General features: G+C 51.8%; 1 protein-coding gene across 1 annotated transcript in view; it reads left to right on the forward strand.

Moving 5' to 3' along the window:
- ADAMTS2 (ADAM metallopeptidase with thrombospondin type 1 motif 2) overlaps positions 1–20563 on the forward strand; it is a 231201-nt gene that overhangs the window by 167265 nt on the left and 43373 nt on the right. The window contains exons 6-9 of the mRNA XM_082621776.1: positions 13779–13935; positions 18621–18726; positions 19356–19499; positions 19853–19985. Coding sequence (XP_082477902.1) covers positions 13779–13935; positions 18621–18726; positions 19356–19499; positions 19853–19985 — 540 coding nt within the window. The remainder of the gene's footprint in view (positions 1–13778; positions 13936–18620; positions 18727–19355; positions 19500–19852; positions 19986–20563) is intronic.

The raw sequence follows: 20563 nt of genomic DNA on the forward strand, positions 1-20563 counted from the left end.
TTCTGCATAGCTAATTCTCAGGATGCTCATAGATGTTTCCACAGGAGAACAGAGGGGTTCCATAGTCAAATGAGTCTGGGAAATGCTTATAAAACAAAGTAAAACAGGTATTCCTGACAGCAAAATTTCTCAGAGACTTTACTATGAAAATGTGCAGGGTGAATCTCTAGGAGATGGATCAGTATGCATGGTTTCTCCAAACTATTTCTCAACAGAATACTTTTCCTCATGGAATCAACATTCTACAGAATTTGCTTTGGGACATGCTGCTCTTATGAAACAGTTACAGTAAAATTGGCAACAAGAAAGAGACACATAACTTTGTTACTGAGGTTTTGGAATTCTGGACAATGTCGTATGACATGAAACCAGTATCAGAGGAGAACAGATAAAATTATAATTGTTTGCTAATAATTATGTGCCTGGAAAACCTAAAAGAATCCATCAGAAAACCAAGGAGTTTAGTGACATGGCCAAATATAAGATAATTACACAAATAATTTCTGTGTGAACCCACAATGCCCTGGTAGTAAAGATAATAGGGAAAGAAAAGTTCCCTTAACGATAGTAACCAAAAATATAAAATACCTGGAATAGTCCCAACAAGACAGCTATAAGACCTACGTATAGGAAGAAAATTGCACATTGTTAATGATGGGAAAAAAATAAAAATAAGTGAAGAGACATATGCTGTTCCTTATGGGAACACTGGGTATAGTAGTGATGTTGACTTTTCCCAGATTAATAATTGGAAACTTGATGAAATGATTCTAAGATTCATCTAGAAGCATAAACAGTGAAGAATGGCTGGGAAAACCTTGAAAGCCAAGCAAGTAAAAAGGATTTACTTCAAACATCTTGTAAAGCAAAAATAATTAAAATATACTATATTTGCATAAGCATTAACAGATCAACTGACTAAAATATATAGCTCTGAAAATACCTCTCATATAAATAACATACGATAAATATAAATGGAATGGTTATAAAGTGTTTTAAATAAATCTATGATACATATAAATTTCATATATAGCAAAATAAGCATTAACAGATCAACTGAATAAAATATATAGCTCTGAAAATACCTCTCATATAAATAACATGCAATAAATATAAATGGAATGGTTATAAAGTGTTATAAATAAATCTATGATAAATATAAATTTCATATATAGCAAATTAAATATATCAGATGATAAACATAGGCCAATAAAATTCAACTAGTTAAACCATACAAATCAAGAAGAAAATATTCATTGTCAAGGGCTTCCTAAGCATAAATACAGTAGAAGGGATTGTAAAGAGGAGGATAGATATATTTGAATACTTAAAATGTAAAATCATCAAAAAAACACAAACAAAGGGCAAACCACAATCAGGAAAAGCATTTACAATATGGAAAAGATATCCTAATATATGAAGAGCCCGAGGAAAAATAGAATTGGCAATGGACATAAGCAATTAACTGAAGAAAAAATACAAATGGAAAAAAAAGAGAAAACACTGAACTTTACTGTTAATCAAAGAAATAAAACAGTTTACCATTTTAAAAGCATCAGCTAGCTGTGTTAAAATTAAGACGAGAGATTTACTGCTGGCTTGGGTGAATGCAGCAGTACACTCCTCTGGTACGAGTATAAATGTGTACACATTTCTGGAAGGAAATGTGACAGTTTGTCATTTCCCTTAAAAATGTTCTTCATGTTTGCCCCCAGTCATTCGTTTCTATGATTCTATTCCAAAGCAGTTAACAGAGCTGTGGATGAAATTTTAGGAACAAGACAAAAGCCATGGCCTTATTTCTAAGTGTAAACAACTGGAAGCAATCTAAATTGTCTGCCAATAGGGGTCTAGTTAAATAAATTACAATATGTCTATGTGGTAGATTATTAGACTGCCAATAAATCCCGTTTTCAAAGCATGTTTAAGGGCTTGGGGAAATGGTTACAGCATTAAGTCAAGTCTGTTTGCTTTTTGGAAAAAAGGATATAAGCTTACAGTAGTAGGATCTCAATTTTGTTTACAAATATATACACAGAAGGGACTGAAGGGATACATCAAACGTGAATAGTACTTATCTCTGGGTAGTAGGTGATGAATTTTTATTTTCTTCTTTGTACTTTACTGAATTTTCTTAATTTATCATGATAAGGATGTTTCTTTTATAATCGAAATAGTGCATTTTTAATTATGGAAAATTTGTTTATATTTTTAAAAAATAATTTAAAAATGGTAGAGTCCAAGTAATTCTGTTTAACTGAATGCTAGCCCCTGGGGAAGGGTCTCCAGTGGCATGCCACAGGTCTCTGTCACGTCCAGCATTTTATTTCTGATTTCAAGGCGGACGTAGAAAGGACTTCATGCTTTTGCTTTTGGCACCTCTTCTCTGTGGGGCCTTGGAGGCACTTGGAGAGGGATCTGTGTTCTTCTGCCTGGGAACTCTGTCACCTGAGTGTCTGTGGAAGCTTTGGGTGAGCCGTCTTAGCCAGAGGGAGGATGCAGGCTGCCACAAGTACGTGGCCTTACCTACAGGTGAGGCTGTATTACCCGGGGGTTGCAGGCACCTCCCTCATGGCCATGACCAGTCTGGTCCTTTATGTTCCACCTCGTAGGGAGGGGTTCTACTTTGCATGAGCCATGTTGGTACCCTCTGAGTCCCCCATAGGCAGAGTGAGGGTAAGGGGAGCAGGCATGGACCCCATTGTGAGGCTACAGCCTACTCTTCCTGGGGACAGTATGGGGAGGAGGGCAGGCCATGGGGCTGCCTGGAGCCCGTGGCTAACAAGACGGGTGGCCACAGCCCACTTGGGCAAGTGGAGCAGCTTCAACGAGACCAGGACCAATACAGTGAGAAGTGAGAGGGCACAGGGGGACCAACGCTCCCCTCGCCTCCATGACTTCCCGCTGGGAAGGAGTTTGGGAATCCATGATGGGAGGCGACAGGAAGGGAGAATGTGGAGCTGGATGTGTGCTTTCAGAACCGAGTCCAGGCTGCACCCACCGCACCCCAGCAGAGCTCGGCAGACCAGCCTTAGACTTCTGCTGATGACCTCAGAAGTGTCAAGATACAAGAGGTACCAGGATGTGGAGTTAGAACCCCACATCCATCCCCAGCCCCCGAAGCCTGGCCGGGAAGGACAACATGCTGCCACCCCTCTGCTGGCCCCCAGCCCCTGACGGCAGCGGGGCTGACGAGTCTCCTGTAGCAAAGCCCACCCCACACTCTGCCCACCTTCTCCCACCTCCCCACCCCACCTCTTCTCGGGAAGCCATGGGGGAGGCTGGCGCCCATCAGGGCCTCTGTGTCCTGGGGGATTCCAGAAAGTTAGAGGGCCAGACTTGGTCCTCCTCCAGCAAGTGGCGATCGTGAGTGGGGAGTGGAGTCCAGGGTGTGAATCTCACTTTCTCTGGGGAGGACACACTGCAGAAGCACAGGTCGGGGGAGAGTAGAGTTAGGAGGACATGGCTGGCCAACCACATCCAGGAGGGCGGGCACTAGACAGATATCCGGACGCAGAGGGACTGGGGCCCCACCCGCTGTCCCATCGTCTCTGGAACGGAGCATTCTGTGCCTTGCACAGAGCATAGGAGCCCAGGGACAGTGTGGCGTGTTTGGCTGTGGGCTCAGGAGCAACCCCCGTGGGAAAGGAGGGGTCGTTCCACCGACCTGGAGCAATCAGACGGTAAGTCTGAACGTGACAGTCCGTGGAGAGTAGCTGTCAGGGCCAAGGGCGCCAAGCCAGACACACAGAATGCCTCAGAGCCAAAGGTCGCATCACGGACCAGTATTTCTGTAAGTACATCTAAAAGGAATTTTCTAGAAAAGGGAAAGGTGACAAAAACCAAGATTATACAAAACTACCGGCCCCGACTTTTTATTATTAAATTCCACAGACATAAAGTCACTCCGTCAAACTGCTGTAAAAGTTTCCCATTTCTGTGCTTGTGCTTATCTCGTTGTGGGCGACAAGTTTGTGTGCACTGGTCACAGACTCCACTTGGCACAGTGCTGGGGATGAGGCCCTGTTTTTAGGTGTCTGAGGGACCTCAGGGAAGTGGGAAGCACGCCTCCTGAGTAGGTGGATCCTGGGGCCTGCCTGCCTGCTCCCAGCACTGGAGCACCAGCTCCCCGTGAACTCACCAGTAAACAAGATTGTTTCGGAGTGGTGAGCACCATGGGGTGCCCTGGATGGAGTGACCCAGCAGGAGACTGCCTGGCTGGGATTCACGTAAATGGAATGAGCTCTGCTTGTTCAAGGAAAAGCCAGGAGGGGCTTCTAGATGGGGGCTGGGGAGTAGGGTCTGGCTCACGGAGAGGATGGATTCTGATGAGCTGCTCCTCAAGGAGCCACGCATTTCCTGTCAGTGAGTGAGGCCCTGTCCCTGGAAGACTTTAAGCATAGCAAGGCCGAGGTGACTGGAGCCAGGAGCCCTGCCAAGAGAGGGGCCTGAGCTGTGTCCCCCAAGGCCCGGCCGGGAGCGCTCTAGGGGCTGTGAGGCCGAGACCCAGACTTGGGGCAGAAAGTGGCCCGGTATTCAGATGCTGTTATTTATTCCAAGCTGTGATGGAAATAGAGCAGCTTCCGTACCCTCCGTTCCCCCTGTGCCTGTCCCCAGGCCTCGCCAAGGCTCCAGTGGGGATAAAATCAGTAGCATTTGTGCAAGTGACATGTTGTTTGTCTTCCAGCTTATGAGAAGCCTCTGAGTTATCTCAAGTTTTGCCTAAAACAACGTTTTTCTCCATTTCTTAAAAAAAAAAAAAAACACAGCAGAAGAAAAGAGATTATCTTATTTTATACAATATGCCATCAGCCAGGGAGCAGAACAGCGGCAACACTTGAGGGTTGCATAGCAACTGGCTTTTCAATTGATTTTTTTTTTTTTTTTTGAGAAGGCACCAAAGCTACTGAACTGTTCTCATTTTAAATATTTCCTAAGATGATGAAAATCAAAGCAAATGGAAATCAGAGACTTGGGGACAATCAAAGAACATAAGGTATTTTGTTGTGAAAGACCAGGTCAAGACAAAATATGGAATGCTCTTAGAAATTTTTCAGCGTTGGAGGGGAAGGGTCTGAGAAATTCTGACTGTGAGTCTCTTAGTGGAAGGCAAGAGAAGAGAATGCTGGGGCAGGGCTCAGTGTTCAAGGGCCCAGTGGCACCATCTGCTTACTGCATGTCCTGGGCCATTGCCTACCTGCTCTGGACCTCCGCTTCCCTGACTGTGTGAGGGGCAGTGTAGGGGATTCAGAACACCCCAGGGACAGCCCCTGGTTTCCCCAGAGTCTGGGTCCCAACCCCCAATCAGATGGGGGCCAGGCATGGTGTCCAGCCTCCCCCACACCCCCAGTCATTGTGGCCCACCTCCTGAGCCAGACTCTTCATGGTCCAGAGAAGAACAGGAAGCATTAGGGCCAGATGTGCCCCATAGGCTTGAGCTGGGAAGGTTCATGTGAAGAATCCTGAGCTGGCTTTCTCTGGGAATAGCTTCCCAGCCTCTGGGAGGACATCTGGAATGTTCCTTGATGATATGGGAGTCCTGAGCAGAGAAATAAGGATCATGCCTTCCAGCCCTCTCTGGTGTTGGGGTTGCAGATGCCTGTCATGAGGTTTGCACTCCAGGCACCGCCTTGCACGCTGGAGCTGCTCGGAGAAGACCCCCAGCCTCAGGGGAGCCTGTGCTGCACCCAGCCGGGGGATTGGTGTTAATTCTGGCCCTGTTGATCCTTGTGGGACCTTCAGTGAGCTATTTACTCTCACTGAGCCTTAGTGTCCCCTGTAAGGGGAGTGCACACTAGCAATGACAACAGGAACAAGGTTATTCATGCAAGTCACAGCCTGCAGTACCCTCTTTGGCTCAGACCTTGTCTGCAGCCCCTTATGTGACCTCACACACTTCACGCTCACAGCGGCTCTCTGGGGCAGTCACCTCGTCACCCCCACCTGCCAGGACAGGTGAGTGGCCTACGGAGGTCACACAGCGGTGAGCAGCTTTGCTCAGGGGAGGCTGGGCTGGGCTGTTATTCCACAGGCTGGGGAACATGAGCTCCGGGCTCTTTGGCTATGCTCCCCTTAGGGGTCTCCCATGCCAGTGGTTCCCCACAGAGGGCATTTTGCTGCCCCCCCCACCCTGGGGATGCTCATGGCATGTAGCAGGTAGAGGCTGGGATGCTGCTCAGCATCCTTCAGTGCACAGGACAGTCCCCACTGCAGAGGACTACCTGGCCCCAAGGGCCAGCAGTGCCAAGCTTGAGAATTGAGCTCTGCTTTCTTGAACCCAGCAGATCTGGACTCCACTCTGTGCATGCTGTCCTGTTTTGTGCATCTTTGGGAGGGCGGATTGGGCAGGAGACCCTCTGGGGTCACGGCAGTTGAGAAGGCTTTGGTGGGCTTCAGCTGGATCCATGGGACATGAGCCAAGGGGCAGAGACAAAGAACATTGGGGGTGCTGATCGCCATGGATAGAAGCGCCTGAGCTCCCAGCTCGGCGCTGCAGTTGTTCCCACTTTGCAGATGGGAAGCCCAGGACAATGAGGTAACTTGTCCAAGAACATAGGGCAGGTGACAGATGAGCAAGCCTCCAACCCCAGGGCCCTGAGCTGCCCAGGTGAACCCCACCTGTCACTTGCAGGTGCCCTGGTGGGCATGGTTTGTGGTCTGAGGGGCTCCCTGATATGCCCCCAAGCCTGCAGAGCCTCCAGGCTACTGGTCCCACTTTTCTCCTGTCTCCTTGACTGAGGCGGGTAAGAGCATAAATATTGTAATTCAGCTCACTCTGGAGCAAACAATGGAAATGTCAGAGAGCATTGATTAGAGCAGAACTTTCTGCTCAGGTCTTAACTGATTTGTTTAATGTGGGACCACAAAGGCTGTCAAGGGCTTCCGTGGTCCTCCTTGAACCGGTGCCCTGGCGTCTCAGAGCAGAGCCCTGGGATCCAGGCATCCCAACGGCTGAGGCCCCGCGCTGCTGTTCCTGCGGCAGCAGCGCCACCTGGTGGCCACCTAGGCTCTCGCCCTTCCTTTCTTGTCCCGCCTGCCTAAGGGAGATGGCCCTGCAGACAGAACACCTTCAGAGGTGGCGTGGCTTCCAGGCCCACCTCCACCTCTTTCTAGCGGTAGGACTTGGGGTGAGTTACTTCAGTTGTCTGAGACACGGTTTCTCATCCGGAGAATAGGCCAATAACAGCATCTATATCTTAAGGCAATTATACATTTTAAATTAGATGATACGTGTGAACGCAGAGCCCACCGCTACCACCCAGCCCCAGGGTGCGTAAATGCCTCGTGTACTGTAAAAACAGCTCCATGCACTATGGACAGCTGGCACCCTTGGCTCCCTCGGGCGGAAGGAGGCTGGTCTGTGAGATCCCGGCTGGTTCTGGGGCCACCCCCTTGCTGGGCCTGGGGTGCTGCCCCCTGGAACACCATGGCCCTCTGTGCCGTCCTCAGCCCAGCACAGGTGGGAACAAGCAGAGAAGCCAATGCAGAAAGGAGCAGATAGACGACTCTGGGGCCAGGAGGATGCGGATGACTCCAGTGAGCTGGGTGTGAGAATCTTAACTGCAATGGCAACTCTCTCAGCCTCTCTCCATCACTTCTGAAGGAGAAATAGACACGTCTCCTGTCCTCGCGCAGATGAGGACTACAGCTCACGTGCTGTGTGATACATAGCAAAGGCACGGGATGGAGGGGTCTGAGGGCTGTGGATGTGGGCCGGGTGCCAGAGGAGCATGGGGAGATCCCACTAGAGCCCAAGTGACCCTTGTGGGTGCCCAGACCTCCCTCCTGGGCCCTCTGCCTGGACATCTCTGTCTGTGAGGAGCCCTTCAAGGCAGGCAGAACCTATGGGAAGGCTGGCAGCTCTCAGGAAGTAGGAGAAGTAGGCAGAAGAAAGGCTGAGGGCTTCCCTGGTGGTGCAGTGGTTGGGAGTCCGCCTGCCGATGCAGGGGACACGGGTTCGTGCCCCGGTCCAGGAAGATCCCACGTGCCGTGGAGTGGCTGGGCCCGTGAGCCATGGCTGCTGAGCCTGCGCGTCCGGAGCCTGTGCTCCACAGTGGGAGGGGCGGGGACAGTGAGAGGCCCGCGTACCAAAAAACTTAAAATTAAAAAAAAAAATTAAAAAAAAGAAAAAAAGAAAGGCTGAGCCTGGGGTGCTGGCTTCTGCCTAGAAGCTTGTGGGTGGTGGTTTGGAGGCGGCCACTAGGCAAGCCTGCTTCCGCCGCTTTTTTGTTCCTTTGAACCTCAGTTCTACTGACCTAACTTGAGTCCCAGGCTGGCTCTGGACTGTTCCCCCAGGAGCTGCACCCCGAGAAGCAGGAGAGCTCCCCAAAGGAAAACTGCTGAACTTTTACCGAGGAAACAAGCTGGGCCCAAAAGGATGATCCCTGGCCTGTGTCCCGGTGTGCGGCAGACCCCACCTTTCCCTGCGAGTGCGTGGTCCTCTCCCCATGCCTCCTCTGCAAGCCCCACTGCCAGAAACCATCCTCCCTCTCCTACCAGGCGACACCTCTCTTGCTCACCTCCTGCCACCCCGTGGTCCTGACTGCTGACATTACACCAGACAACACCCCCATCCATCTCAGCAACTGCCCCCCTCCCCTCCCCGCTCCCTCCTCACTGACTCAGAGAGCTCTTTCTAAAATGCACATGCGTCTGGCACCTGCCACAGAGCACAAGGCACACTGCACCCTCCTGAACTCTCCAGACCCTATGAGGATCCCAGCCCTTAGCTCCTTGGTGGCCATCTGAGATGAGTTAGATCCCTGAGAAAGTTGGGACATGAGCAGAGAAATAGGAAGTACAGCAGCTCTGCACCTTGGATGCCAGCACACTGACATCACCCTCCTCCTCCATGTCTCAGGGTCCTGTCTAGGCTACAGGTTCCCAGGGCCCAGCGCGTGGCCATTGTTTTCTGTGACCTGCCTCCCCAGGGCCACCTTGTCCTGGTGTAGCTCCTCCAAGCCCTTCTCTCTGCCCCTCCTCTTGGGGAGTCTCCTCAGAACCCAAAAGCCAGGAGGGGGCCCCAGACAACTTCTGCTCTGGACCCTGCAACGCAAACCCCCATGGGGCTGGGGAACGGAAGTGGCAGGCTGTTTCTTGGAGTGGAGGAAGGAAGAGAAGGCAAGAACAAAGCACAAATCAATATTTCAATAAATTATCCTGCCGCAGCAGTGAGATCACGGTGGCTGCTGAGAGAGGCTGGGAACCTGGGCTGAACCCAGGAGCCTGGTGTCTGGGAGGCAAGAGGCGCTCGCCAGTGTGCCAGTGTCGGGTCCAACCTGCTCAGGCCTTTTTTTCCAGGGTTCTCAACGTGGTGACCTGAGAGATGTGTTTTCTTGTGTCCACAGAACTTATTGTGACTTGAGTCAGTGTTTTCCAGGAGGTTCGCTTCTTTGTAAAATGTGAACATTGGCCTGAGTAGTCAGATCTGGCAGCCCTAGGCTCTGTCCTTGCATGCCATGCTGATGGGGCTGGCACTGAGTGTTTTTGCCCCTTCAGCTGGGCGTGGGCTCCTTAGTTGGCCACAGTCCTTGCCACTCCTTATCCCCCCAACTTCTTTACCATAACAGGGAAATACTCTTCTGTAACCTTACCCCTTCTGAACTGGCAAATAAAAGACAGACTCATTTTTCTTAGAACCAACCTGCCTCACTGACTTACATCACCGGCCTTGGCCTGTGGGCATTTGGGTTTGCAACACCCACCCAGCACTTCCCACGAGCCCACCCCCTGAGCAGTCAGGCCTCTCTAGGAGCCCCCAGCTTGTTTGTTCTCACCCTGTTTCAGCCTTTGGCTCTGGGCCCAACTCCATGGCCTTATTGCTGCTCTCTGGCCCTGACACAGTGTATCTTTCTACCTGGGCTCTTGACTCCTTGTCAAAGATGTGACCAGGGCCTCCCTGGTGGCGCAGTGGTTGAGAGTCCGCCTGCCGATGCAGGGGATACGGGTTCGTGCCCCGGTCTGGGAGGATCCCATATGCCGCGGAGCGGCTGGGCCCGTGAGCCATGGCCGCTGGGCCTGCGCATCCGGAGCCTGTGCTCCACAACGGAGGAGGCCACAGCAGTGAGAGGCCCGCATACCGCAAAAAGAAAAAAAAAAAAAAAAAAAAAAAAAAGATGTGACCAGAGCTTCTCTCCCACTGGTGTTGGACATACCAGCTGGACCCTGGAGAACAGACACTGGCTTTTCTTTGCCAGCTAGTGCCCTTGACTGAGCTTCCCACGATTCTCCAAGGAGGAAGTCCCCTGCTCATGCTCTTTCAGCTGCAAGTGATAATAACACAACTCAAATTGACTTTCATGGGAGGAATTTCCTGACACACAATATATGAGACACATATCTGCTGCAGACAGCTTCTAGAATGGCCCCTGATGAGCCCACATCTTGGTGTGGTCCCCTCCCTGTGGGTATGGGTATGGGCAGGACTGAGATTTGCATCTAAATGGACTGAGACTCCTGTCTTGGATGTGCACTGTCATGCTATCTCTTGGGTCACTCGTGCTGGGGGAAGCAAGCTGCCCTGTGTGACTGCTCAGTGATGAGGTCCATGTGCCCGTGAGGAACTGGATCCTGCCAGTAACCACGTGAGTGAATGTGGGAGTGGGTCTTCCCCAGGGGAGCCTTCGGATGAGATTGCAGCCCCAGTCTCAGCTGCCAGCACTCTCATGGGAGACCTTGAGTCAGAAGACCCCACTAGATTGCCTTTGGATTCCTAACCCAGAAACCATGAGATAAGTGTTTGAGGTTTTTCAGACCATAAAGTTTGGAAGTAACTCATTTTGTGGCAATAGATAACAAACAGGCCTGGGGTAGGCTGTCTCAGGCCTGGGGGAGCCAGGTGGTTGTGTGAAGATACCAGGAATTGACCTCTCTCCACCCCAGGCCCCACTCTATCTATGCTGGCTTCTTCCTCCCCTGGGGTCTCCTCCCCTGGTGGCAGCTCTAGGCTCGCAGCCTTACACCTTTCCAACCCCTTGGCCCCAACCATCCTTTGCTGGGAAGGTGCAGGGTGGGGTTGGCTGGGCCTGAGCCCTCCCACCCCTGAGCCTGGGGTCAGACCCAGATTAACAGAGAGGATATTTTACCAAAGGGGGACTGGGCTGCTGTTGTCAGAAGAGCCCAGGCAAAAGTAGCTGCAATCTACCAGGTGAACAATCCCCTGATGTTTGGGCTGAGAGACATGGCCCTGAGGGAAACAAGGCCCTTTTGTTGGAGATGGACTAACAAGGCTCTGACCTGTGTTTTGGGCTTTGTGGAGCCGGGGGAGTCCCACTCCAGTGGGGGCTCTGTGGCCATCCTTGATCAAGTGGTCATCAGTGGCCTTTGTGATCACCCTCTGATCAGGACTTGGGCTGGCAATCTGAGGCCCGGTGGGGTCCATACTCAAACACCAAATCAGATCCACCCATGAGGGTCCCTTCCTTCTCATTCCACCCAAAGGTCCTTCCCTAGAAAGGAGAGTCTTTCACTCACTTCCTCCTCCAGAGCTGTGGCCTCTCAAGGTTTTCTGGAGGCAGTGATCACCTGGCAGGGTCTTGAGCTGACCTGCTTGGATGAGATATAGATGCCATGTCCCCTTCCTTTGCCCTTTCTGTGTCAAGCGGGGTGGGCCATGTTGTGCTGCAGGAACAAACAAGCTCCATGTCCCCGCAGTTTACAACAACAAAGATTGATTTCCCGCTCACACTTGTATGTTCCTTGTGAATTGGCAGAGGACTCTGGTCTCATTGTCACTCAAGGCTTAGGTGACAGGGCAGCTACCACCTCAACATGCTGGTTCACATGCCAGCAAGGAGAGATCTCTGGAGGCGCTCATGCGGGCAATTATGTGCTTGGACCGGGAAGAGACACACGTCGCTTTTACTCACAGCTAATTGGCCAGAGCTCGTCACATGCTTCTCCGAATCACAAGGGGGGCAGGAATGTACCTCCCTTCCCCTTTTCCAACATCCTCTGGGCTGTCCACCTCTGTGCCAATGTCCAACAGGTCCTGGCCACCAGACCTCTCGCTCCAGTCTAGGACTGACTTCATTAGGACTCAACTACATCCTTTTTTTTCTTTTCTTTTTTAAAAAAATTTATTTATTTTATTTTATTTATTTTTGGCTGCGTTGGGTCTTTGTTGCTGTGCACGGGCTTTCTCTAGTTGCAGTGAGTGGGGGCTACTCTTCGTTGAGGCACACAGTCTTCTCATTGCGGTGGCTTCTCTTGTTGCGGAGCATGGGCTGTAGGTGCGTGGGCTTCAATAGTTGTGGCTCTCGGGCTCTAGAGCACAGGCTCAGTAGTTGTGGCGCACAGGCTCAGTAGTTGTGGTGCACAGTTGCTCTGCGGCATGTGGAATCTTCCAGACCAGGGCTCCAACCTGTGTCCCCTGCATTGGCAGGCGGATTCTTAACCACTGCGCCACCAGGGAAGCCCCTCAACTATATCTTATTAAAACAAATAATCTCATCTCTCAGGAGCAACTGGCTCTGTGCTTAGGACTTGGGAACTGGTCTGCCATCTTGTAAGCCATTGACTTGTGTAACTCATGAGATGCCTGGCAATGACTAGTCCTCCCTGGCCTTGAATCCTTCTTCCTTCTTCTGCAACCTTCTGGCTTACTAACAATACCCTATATCTTACTCTCTGCTACTTATACACAAAAAGAGAAACATGTGGCTATGCTTGATGGATATATTTATGCAAAAGAAGATACAAAACACCGCTTACGTGTCTGCCAAAGAATGCATAGTTCTACTTTATGGACAGATGTATCCTTAAAGTGGAAAAGAACATGCCCAGTACTCTCTGCCTAGAGGGAACCACTTTGATGGTGGGAGTATGTGGTGAGAGCAGAACCTGGAGTGTCTGCTGTGAGGATTGTGGAGAGAAAAGGGATGAGTGCAGCTTATAGGAGACTTGATTTTGAGATGATATGGTGTATGTTTTATTTGTGGAGGAAGTTTAGGGCAGTGGATTGTATATAAACTTTGGTTTCAGGCTTCCTAGCTGTGTGACCTGGGGCAAGTTACTTGACCTCTCTGAGCCTCAGTTTCTTGCCTCTTCGGGTGGTTGTGAAGACTGAATGAGAGAGTGAATGCCAATGCCATGGTGCAGATCAGGCTGCAGTTCTGCCAGTCCAGCAGCCAGCCTTGGCTAGTAGGTATGTGTCATGACACAAAATGGAATGTGGTTGCTCCCAGTGGCTTCCTGTCCGTGGCTCCTGAGGGAATTATCTCTGTGCTCCTGTTCCTTATGTGGCTCCTTTGCTGTATCTGCTGCAGGGTTTTTCCCTCCCTTGTGTTGTTTTCTGCCAATAGCTTCTAGCAGGGGGAAAGCACAGGGTCCCTTTCCCCTCCTCTGGGCTTGTAGCCACACTGGGAGTCCTGTCTCCCCTGTCCTGGAGCCTGCCAGGATGTAAACTCTTCAGGGTGACCGAGGTTCACTGCAGTTGCCTCCTGACCAGGGCGTGCACAGAGCAGGGGCTGAATAGGATGCAGGGGCCCTGGAGGTGGGGTGGGCTGAATGGACTCTTTGAGGCTTTAGGCGGCCTCAGAGCTTGGCTCCCACGTCTCACCTGAAATTGTGCAGTGACTTTGAGTGGAAACTCATGCAAGTATGTGGAAAGGCTGGGGAGCCTTTCCATCCACTCAGGAGAATGGAGCCAAGTGGGAGGGGGTCTTGAGAAGGGACTGGGCTTAGCGCCACCTGGCCTAGGTCCCCGGTAGATGGGGTCTGCGCAGCTCCCATGGACCACCAGACGCCAACCCCTCTGTTTGTCTCTCCTGCCCCTGCAGTCCCTGAGCCTCATTGAGATTGGGAACCCCTCTCAGAGTCTGGAGAACGTTTGCCGCTGGGCCTACCTCCAGCAGAAGCCAGACTCCGGCCACGATGAGTACCACGATCACGCCATATTCCTCACACGGCAGGACTTCGGGCCTTCAGGCATGCAAGGTGAGACCCTGGCCCTGCGAGGGCCCCCTGGCAAACTTGGCCCGGGCTGGGAAGGGTGTCTGGGCAAGGGGGCCTGTGTCCAGGGGGAAGGGTAAGTGCTAGTGACCTCCTAGCTCTTGCAAACCACCAGGAGCTCTGACCTTTCCCCCAGGAACCTGCATCTCCAGGAGAGACATGGAGGATCAAAGGTAGTGAAATGGGCAGAGTCTGGGGCTGGCAGCCTCAGACCAGACAGGATCTGAGGCTGGGTTGCAGAGTTTTTTGCTTCCTCCAGCTTTCACAAAACAAATTTGAATAAGTTTTCAATCTTTAAAAGTTAAGAAACTTTACTTAAAAATTCAAACTATATAAAACTGACAGATCTAAAAGAAAAAATCGAAGGTCTACAATCATCATTGAAGATTTTCACATATAGCGAGGCTGCACACCACACCGTGATGGATCTCTTGCAGTGAATGTTGAGTGAAATAAGCCAGTCAGAGAATGTATACTTATGATTCCACTTATTTCAAGTTTGGAAGCGAGCAAAACTAATCTGTGGTGTTAACAGTCAGGGGAGTGGTCAGGAGGGAGGGAGTCGCTGTTGGAAGAAAGAAGAGGCTTCTGCAGTGTGGGGACAGTTTTATTTCTTGATCAGGGAGGTGGCTACACAGGTGTGATCACTTTGTGGTATTCATTAGTTGTGTCCTTATGATTTGTGCATTCTTATGGCGTATATTATACTTCAAAAGAAAGAGCTTTAACGACCTATATAAAAATGTATATTCAGGGGAGTGGACCCTGTTTCACTTCACCCCCATCCTCTACAGATAGTCATTTTTATTAGTTTCTAGTTGATCATTCCAGTGATCCTTTTTATAAAAATAAGTATATTTATCTGATATAGGTGCTGATTCCTTCCAGCACTTTCTTCCATGACTTATTTCATATGCACCTCTCTGCTCTCTTAACCTGCAGCTTCTCTCTGCCAACCACTTGTCATATTCACGTAAATAGAAAGACTTCTTAAGTGACCCCTGATCAGAGCTAGGATTAGTTCATGTTAACAGAACACCTCTGAGGCACTACTCTTGCCCCCTTTGCCGCGCAGATCAGCACCACAGTGGGAAGCAGGTGGGAACAGAGAGTGTGACCCCAGGTCCCACCAAGCACAGAGTACGGCTCCTAGTTGGTGTGGGTGCCTCCCCACTGGGAGGGGGCTGCTAGCGCCCCTTCAAGCCCTACACCAGTGTGGCCAGCTGACAGACAGAGCACCCTGTCTGCCCTTGGTCCAAGTGAGAGCTCTAATGGGGAGCAGAATTGTTCCATAGGAGAGAAACCAATACAACCTTTGTATTAAGTGACCTCATTCTTCATTTAAAAATGTGAAAGGACAGCCAAGGATTACCAGACATGAAAAAAACGATAGGATGAAAAGGATGGATGAAGATGCAAAATAAAATTATAAAACTGACGCCGGAGGAAACAGATAATTTAAAGAAGGGAAAAGCACAGTTTATCAAGTAATATCCCCAGAATGAGGAACTACATCTGTAAACCCAGAACGGGTTTCAAGGAAGAATTAGAGAACAAAGGGTTTTCATTAAATTAAACATTTGACGGTGTCGACTAAAAAATTAAATGCCCAACCTAAAAGTTGAGTCACAGAAATTTTTAGGACTTCAAGCCCGGGAGGCAGTATCTCAAGTAACCCTGAGAGCTGCTTCGAGGGGGCGAGAAGGATATACAGGAGTTTTGCAACAAAGGGCAGGTAATAGGAACAAAAGATTACTGTTAATTAAAGAATACTAGAAACCTCAAGTTAAGGAATTTACTGCTTTTCTATGTATGGGAAAATGCAAGAGTCTGGGCTCACTGAAGTCCTTCCTTTGATATGCACCTCAGCTCTCTGGAGCCAGTATCCTGTGTTTTCATATCCAGAGTTTCCTCAGGGCTCACCGTGGGGATTGGCTGAAGTCTGATGGCTGCTAGATGACAGGTATTCTTTGCCTCAGTGTTCACCAGCTCACTGGTGGTGGCTGCAGTCGCTGATGACTGTGACAACCTTTGTGGCAGGCAATATTCCATTTCTCAGTGGGTAAAATAGAAAATTCAAAAGCTGAAATAAAAAGTCAACGGATCCAAAAAGATTAAAATATGAGAGAAAAGTTGATGTAGAGGCGCAATCCAGGAAATACAATATCTATCTAAAAAGATTTCCAGAAAGAAAATAACAGCAGAATAAAATAAGAGGGAAGGATATAAAGCAAAAAATACAGATACATTTTCAAGTCTTTAGATCCTAAATGTTCATGTAATGCTAATGTAGGTGAATGAGAAATACACTGAGGCACATATTCATATGCAAGCTTTGCATGCAAAGGACAAAGAGAAGACCACAAAGGTTTGCTCTGGCGCTGATTGGAGAACAATCATCTCAAAATCTACAGAGCAAAAAATGCTTTACGACATAGATTTTCCTGTTTATTAGAAGGGAAAAAGACAATACGATGCTTTTACAGACAAGTCTAAAACCAGCAGTCCCCCGTCACGCTTCCTTCCCTTCTGTGCTTTTCTCTGGGAGCACGTTGCCTGGGACCTCTCTGTGGGGTCTCAGAAGAGTGAGACTGAGTCGGGGGTGTTGACTTAAAAAAGAATACATGCAAAACGTGAGAGTTGCGAGTTAAGTTTTTGTTTTTGTTTGTTTGTTTTTTTTTTTTTGCGGTACGCGGGCCTCTCACTGTTGTGGCCTCTCCCGTTGCGGAGCACAGGCTCCAGACGCGCAGGCTCAGTGGCCGTGGCTCACGGGCCCAGCCACTCCGCGGCATGTGGGATCTTCCTGGACCGGGGCACGAACCCGTGTCCCCTGCATCGGCAGGTGGACTCTCAACCACTGCGCAACCAGGGGCGAGTTAAGTTTTATTGGGGGCAAAATGAGGACTGCAGCCCGGGAGACAGCGTTTCAGAAAACTCTGAGAAACTGCTCCAAGGAGGCGAGGGGAGGAGCTAGGATATAGAGGAGTTTTGCAACAAGGAGCAGGCAGTTGGGAACATCAAAAGATTGTTGTTACAAAAAGAGAACCAGATACCTCAAGGTAAGGAATTGAGTGCTTTTCTATGTATGGGAAGATGCAAGAGTCTGGGCTCACTGGAGTCATTCCTTCGATACGCACCTTAGCCATCTGGGGCCAGTATTTTCACATCCTGAATTTCCTCAGCCCTCACAGCAGGGAGTGGCTGCAGTCTGATGGCTGCTAGGTGGCAGGTATTCTTTTCAGCCCTGAGTTTCCTCACGGCTCACCAGCTCATGTTGGAGGGCTGCAATGACTGGTGACTGTGACATCCTTTGTTTATTGATATGGCAGGAAATATTCCATTTATAAATATTCCATTTATCAGAGGACAGGCTGGCTTCTCACTTGGTGGGCCTCTAGGACGCCCAGGCTTCTAAACAGAGGCCCCCTCTGGCACACAAAGCTCTGTACGTACTTCCTGTATCTTGTCCGGGGGCAAGTGGCTAGGCCCTGTTCTCTGGATTTCCTCCATTTTGGGTGGGGTCATCATGTCCTCCCCTCCCCCTCCCCCTCCCCGTGGGTGGGAATGTTGTCCTGTAAGGCTTCCCTGGGGACATCTTAAGACACCCCATGATCAGGCTCAGCCTAGTCAAGGGGGGTCATTCTTCCACGGACCGGCCATGCCACAGGGAGGCCTTCCTGGCCTTCATGCCCGGGTGGTTCAGGCTCATTCTTCAGCCCTGCCCTCATTCCCTGTCAGGCTCCATTCCCGACTGCTTCCTTGGACCACACACTCTAACTCTAACTGGGCTGCCAAAACCCACTGTGTCTCCTCACTGTTACCTGTGGATTCAGTGGCTCTTCAGAAGCCTTGAAGGGGTGGGGTGGGCCCACAGGGCTGCTGGAGGGCCCGTGGCATCTCTTGTCGGGGGTTGGACTGCTGCAGCTGCCCCTCCCCATCCTCCACCTTGCCGGGGACAGACCCCTGGACCCCTCAGCAGGAATGTGGCTCATAATCTCCTCAGTCAGAGTGCAGAGTTGCAGGGCCAAGGGCTCCGAGGGCTCCGAGGGCCCCGTCGTCTGTGACTGGTCTGCCCCCCAATCCACGCAGCCAGTCCCCTCTGCATGACTCAGCAGGGCAGCGTAGCACCTTGGCTGTCCTTGCCTGACCTGCCCCTGAACAGCTCAGGGCCACCCTCACTGTAGCCTTCTGTGCACTGTGGAAATCCATCCAGTTGAGGACCCAGAGAAGGACCTGTGGACCACGAAGGAGCCAGGGAAGGTCCCGAGGGAGTGGGCTCAGGGTATGGTGCCGGGCACTGGGGCCAGGTTTCCTGCAGCACCAGGGGCAGGTGTGGAGACAATATGCTACCCAGGGGCCAGAAGGCCACCCAGCCAAGTTGGGGGAGGAACGCGGGAGGTGGCCTGAAAGGGAATAGCGGGAAGTGGGTGGCAGAAAGTCTTAGCAAGTGAGACCTGGGCTCGGGAAACTGAGCTTGCTGTGGTGTGGCCACAGACGGGCAGGGCCGAGGCCCGCTGCCCCGGGGGAGGGGACAGGCGGTCTCCTGAGCCATGCCAGCCACGGGGGCAGTTGGCTCTGCTCATGTGCTCTGGGGGTGTTGGGGCTAGGGCCCCCAGATTTGGGCAGGGCTCTGAGCCTGCGACCCGGAGCCACCCTTTGTCCCCTTCCAGGCTATGCTCCTGTCACTGGGATGTGCCACCCTGTCCGCAGCTGCACCCTGAACCACGAGGACGGCTTCTCCTCAGCGTTCGTGGTGGCCCATGAGACTGGCCACGTGTAAGTGGACTCACCATCCTTGTTGTCTGAGGAAGGTCGGGGTTCAAAGGGCCCCACTTCTCCTCTGTGCCCTGAGAGGGACAGGCCCTGTATGAAAAGCCCTTGGGATGTGATGTCCTGCCCCCGTGCTGCACAGGACAAGCTGGAGGCCCACTTTCTGCTGAAGCCCCCAGGCAGGAGCTGGGGGCTTTCCACCCATTATGCCATTCAAGCACCTGGGCGGGGTGGGGGGGTCTTCTTACCCCATTTTACAGATGTGTAACTGAGGCTCTGAGGGAGCCTTCCCCAGAAGCAGAGAGCTGGAGTTGGGGAAGCTACTCCGCCTGGGTGTGTAGAGAGGGCTGTGGATGCGTCTGCCTCCACTGCATTCTCATGTAACAGTGCTCGGCCTTGGGGACAGGATACCTGAGGGGGCTGCTGCTGGATGCTCTCACCTCAGAGTGCCCCTGACTATAAAGTCAGCTGGTAGAAAATGGGGACCTTGCTCAGGGCAGACCAAGCCAACTAGGGTGGTGGGGGGGAAGCTCGGGGAGGTGAGGGGTGCCCTCCGAGCATCAGGGTGGGGTGGAGCTGACAGGTGAGTGCGGCCAGGTGAGGGTCCAGTGAGGCTGCCTTGTCTTCCTGCACAGGCTGGGCATGGAGCACGATGGACAGGGCAACCGCTGCGGTGACGAGGTGCGGTTGGGCAGCATCATGGCGCCCCTGGTGCAGGCAGCCTTCCACCGCTTCCACTGGTCCCGCTGCAGCCAGCAGGAGCTGAGCCGCTACCTGCAGTGAGTACCACCTGTGTCTCCCAAGGACGAACCCGAAGTGCCGGACTCAGCGCCTCCAGCCTGAGGTGCAGGGAAGGGGAGAGGGGGACAGGACAGGGGGGATCCCATTGTTGGGGGCTATAGGTTTTGGATGGAAAGTGGTTATGACAGCTGCACCTTTAATGGACGCCTGGTTCTGGGTAGCTTATGCCACAGAAAACAGATGCAGCAGGGAAACTGAGGCAGCATAGCCTAGGCCTGGGGTGTGCAGGCGGGCACACCCCCGAGACTCCATGAGGGGCCTCAGCTGCCTCCTGGGCTGGATGGCCAGCCCTGTTGAAGGCAGCTTGTGACACCCATGTGTCCCCTCACAGCTCCTATGACTGCCTGCGGGATGACCCCTTCACCCACGACTGGCCAACGCTGCCCCAGCTCCCAGGGCTGCACTACTCCATGAACGAACAGTGCCGCTTTGACTTCGGCCTTGGCTACATGATGTGTACCGCGGTGAGTGTCGGAGCCCGCGACACCTCCAAGGGCTGGGCGGGGGAGTCTGCCCCAGATCGGCCTGGCTTCCTGGGAGGCGGCTGGTGTTGGGTGGCTCCCTGGCACAGGGCGGAGCAGCCCTCCAAAACAGCAGCCTCTCCCTCCACACCCACTGCTCTTTCCCCAGTCGGCACCCAGTGCCCTCCTGGCTGGTCCAGACATGGCTTTAGGAGGGATTGAGGCAGTGGAGTGTTCAGCAGGTGAACAGCGGGTGCTCATGGGACTCTGCAATGACCGCCCCTCCTGCCTGGGCCAGAGGAAGGCCACCGAGCCTTCATGCCAAGCACACTGGTGCCCAGCGTTCTGTCCAGGCTCCATGAGAGGTGCAGCCACCAAGGTCTGGAGGCTGGGGAGGCCAAGCGGCCTGCAAAGACGTGAAGCACCATGCTTTCTGCTCGAGGTCCTCACAGCCCCACAATCACACAGAGCTCAGGGCACCACACAGGCCTGTCACGGTGCACAGGTCATTTCTGGCTCCACAGCTGTGCAAGAGGGCCCTGGGGGACAGGGCGGCACCCCTGGAGGGTCCCTGAAGTGGG

The sequence above is a fragment of the Mesoplodon mirus genome (assembly GCF_964341445.2).
Source record: "Mesoplodon mirus genome assembly, chromosome: 5".
Classification (NCBI taxonomy): domain Eukaryota; kingdom Metazoa; phylum Chordata; class Mammalia; order Artiodactyla; family Ziphiidae; genus Mesoplodon; species Mesoplodon mirus.